Source organism: Neltuma alba, unplaced genomic scaffold, assembly GCF_004799145.2.
Source record: "Neltuma alba isolate B1F8T4 unplaced genomic scaffold, ASM479914v2 tig00000904_pilon, whole genome shotgun sequence".
Taxonomy (NCBI): domain Eukaryota; kingdom Viridiplantae; phylum Streptophyta; class Magnoliopsida; order Fabales; family Fabaceae; genus Neltuma; species Neltuma alba.
Window position 1 is genome coordinate 1 of NW_021632247.1, and position 3,516 is coordinate 3,516.

Here is a 3,516-nt window from a genome sequence, read left to right on the forward strand (position 1 = left end):
TAAAAATTACAACTGAAATAGTACAATGATCTAGTTAAGATGTCATATCTTACCAATCATCATTTGCCATACAATTCAACGACCTTGTGACTTCATAACACTTCATTATTAAAGCACATAATAAGACATGCAAATATTGGGCTCGTGAATTTTAATTTGCGACAAATAATCATTTTTTCGTAATAACTAAACATAATCAAAACTATATTGTGTAATTAACCTTGGCGATGATGTTTAACAAACTAAATTAAACCCTTCATGTTCATACATTCAGATAATGAAAAAGAATTACAAACGACACTTAAACCTATCCACTTTAATTCAGATGCTTTTTCTAAATTTATTTTTTGTTAATGCTATTTAATTACGTTTATTAAAAAAACGCATGAACTTGTAAGTTCTTCTTTCTCTTTAATTAAGGACTGTACGTTATGGTTAGGTAATTTTGGATATGGCTAAGAAATTAGGTGGTTGTTAGAAAGGAATTATTTTTTGGGGAAATCATGTTTGAAAAATTGGCACAACATAAAAATTGGAGGATTAAAAATTGACAAAAACTCTATATTATCATAATCCTATATTTTCAACGCGGAATAATTAAAGATCTAACCCATTGAAATCATTAATACCGATTATCTAAATTGCGTATAGGAGAGAGTTGATTAAGAAATTTAGATTTATATAGGACCTAATTCTCACGCCTTCCATCTAATTACAAATTGAGCCAGTTACTGAAACTAATAGGTTCATTATTTAAAGTTATTGATTCTGCTATGACCGTAGACTGAGACGTGCGATCAGCTTAACTATAATTACGATAATATACTTTATGCTTAATTATACTTTTTAATAATATTTATTAAAATAGTATATTAAAAACAAAAAATCAGTCTTATCAATTCTTGATCAATTTTTTATTAATTATATATTGACCCGTTTAATTATATTGATTTCTGCCTTATGCTTCTTCTTCTTCTTTTTTATGTGTTTTCTTGACAGGGTCTGGCTTTGGATCCAAGATGAATTACGGGTCAGGGTTTTTCCATTTGAAGATAAAAGTACCAGACAGAGATTCCGCTGGAGTAGTCACAGCTTACTATGTGAGCATTTAATTCTCATCACTTAAGTATTGAAGCCTTAATTTGACATGTACAAAGATGTGTAATTCTCTTCAGTTTATATAATTAATCTTTTTATTATTAACAAAAAAAAAACATTGAAGCTTTCATGCATAGGGATGAAATAATAGGATGTTTTATAATTGATGATACACATCGGGAAATCATTATAAGCAGTGTCAAGAGAATAATATAATTGTCAACAAGTCTCAATTACAAGTAACCAGGATGCATCTTAATTATTGTTATTTTCTGTCCTAAAACTTATTCTATGCTTACTTGTTATGTGACTTTTTGGTAATTGCATTGCTTTCTCAGGAGCACATAAATATTGAGAAAATCATTATGAGATCTCAAAAGAAGAATTTATTGACCGAAAAGTCTCAATATACAAGTGATCAGCAAAAACTTTATTATCATTTTTTACACTGAAAGTTGTTATGAAATTTTGTAGTAATTACATTTTTTTCTCTTAAGAGCATATAAGATAATGATTTTCCATAATTATTTGAGATATGAGAAATAATGTGACGTAATTAATTATATATTTGATGTTGCAGCTGACATCCCAAGGAGAGAGACATGACGAAGTGGACTTTGAGTTCTTGGGGAATAGAGAAGGCAAGCCTTACACGTTACAGACAAATGTGTTCGCAGATGGCAAAGGCAACAAAGAACAACGAATTCGTCTTTGGTTTGATCCCTCTGCTGATTTTCACGATTACAAACTTCTTTGGAACCCCCACCAACTAGTGTACGTGTTTCTCTCATCATCATGATCAAATTTTAGTTCTTAAAACTTATTTTGGTTATTGCTTTGATCTTTAAAATTTATTATTTATCTCTAAAGCTTCATAATCATACGCAGTTAATCCTTATAATTTGAAAATAAAATAATACCATAAAAACTTATGTGTAATTATAAAGCTGCTGTTATTCCTAATAATTGAAGTTTGCATCTAGTGTTTCAATATATATGATTATTATGTAACTTTGAAAGAAATTTTTCTGAAACTCAATAGTAGGTTTTAATAAAACTTAAAAGTCAATTCTCTCAACCTGCAAACCACTTTGGTGCTGCAACATCATTGCGAGTTTTACTATCCATTAATGTAGAGTATGATCCCTATATATGTACTTTTCCCCCCGTGCACTAAATCGCAACACCTACTTTTTATATATATGGGCATTACCTTCCACTTAACATAAAACTAGTAGAGAAGTTGAATTTGGTCTTAAATATAATACTTCAATTCATTTTTTTTCCCTTGTTTATCCAAACTAACCCTATTGATTGTATATGTTAAGAAAGTTTGTATCAAAATATAGTTATGATCCAAATGATTTAAAATGGTATTTTAGGACAATCAACACAAATAACTAATATAATTATTTTTTTAATCAACCCAAATTAGTTTAATATATCTTATATTAAAGTCAAAGGGTAGTATATAATAATATAATTTTTCCTACTCGACAAATAATTTTTCTTCTGATATGTAGAGTTGGCGCCATTCAATTTTAAGACTTTGAAACCTAAAGTCATTTCACAAATTATATAGATAGAGACACAAGGAATTAATCAAACTAGCTTTTCTCCTTTTTTGCCAGTATAAGTGATACACGTGTGTGGTGTGTGTGTATTCTCTCAGATAATTATTAGAATTGATGGGGTTGGCAGGTTTTATGTGGATGATATCCCAATAAGGTATACAAGAACAAGAGCAATAAGGGAGTGGCATACCCATCAAAGGCAATGCAAATCGAAGCAACGTTATGGGATGGAGATAGTTGGGCCACTGATGGAGGCAAAGCCAAAACCAATTGGAGCTTTGCTCCTTTCAAAGCTTTCTTTCAAGCTTTTGATGTTAATGGCTGCCAACTTCAACCCTCAAGCAGTAATAATAATGATTGTGCTTCTAACAAGTTCTGGTGGAATAAGCCAGTTCTGGCAGTTGGATCCTCAGAGACAAGCTGCTTATCAAAATGTTAAGAACAAGTATATGACTTATGATTATTGCTCTGATAAAACTAGGTACCCTGTACCTCCCATCGAATGTTCTTATAATTAACTACAAACTATATACCAAATCCTTGGTCCGGCTTTAGAGTTTCAGAGAAAAGTTATTCATAGTTTTTATAAAGGATTTGGTGTAAGTTTTATATCTTATATTGATGAATGATAATAGATTCAATTTTTCATACTCAGATATACTCCCTTGATCATAGTTATAGAGTATTTAAAATATAAGGAATTTTTAACTTCATTTTTATTTAATATATACACTTTGAAAAATTAACTATTTATACTATAACAAATAGTATACAGTAAAAATTTAATGAGATAATTTATAAATAAAATCAAGAAAAACCTTCAATCTGCCTTATAAATATAACC

The 3,516-nt window shown here is 29.6% G+C and overlaps 1 protein-coding gene across 1 annotated transcript; it reads left to right on the top strand.

The window, feature by feature from the left end:
- Nucleotides 1-992: 992 nt before the first annotated feature.
- Nucleotides 993-3,190, top strand: LOC114747723 (xyloglucan endotransglucosylase/hydrolase protein 2-like; the record flags this gene model as incomplete). Its single annotated transcript, XM_028936074.1, is given in 5 exon segments — nucleotides 993-1,100; nucleotides 1,679-1,872; nucleotides 2,800-2,825; nucleotides 2,828-3,056; nucleotides 3,058-3,190. Coding segments are annotated over 5 exon segments (690 nt in total), but the record flags the coding sequence as incomplete, so codon positions are not given.
- Nucleotides 3,191-3,516: the final 326 nt, after the last annotated feature.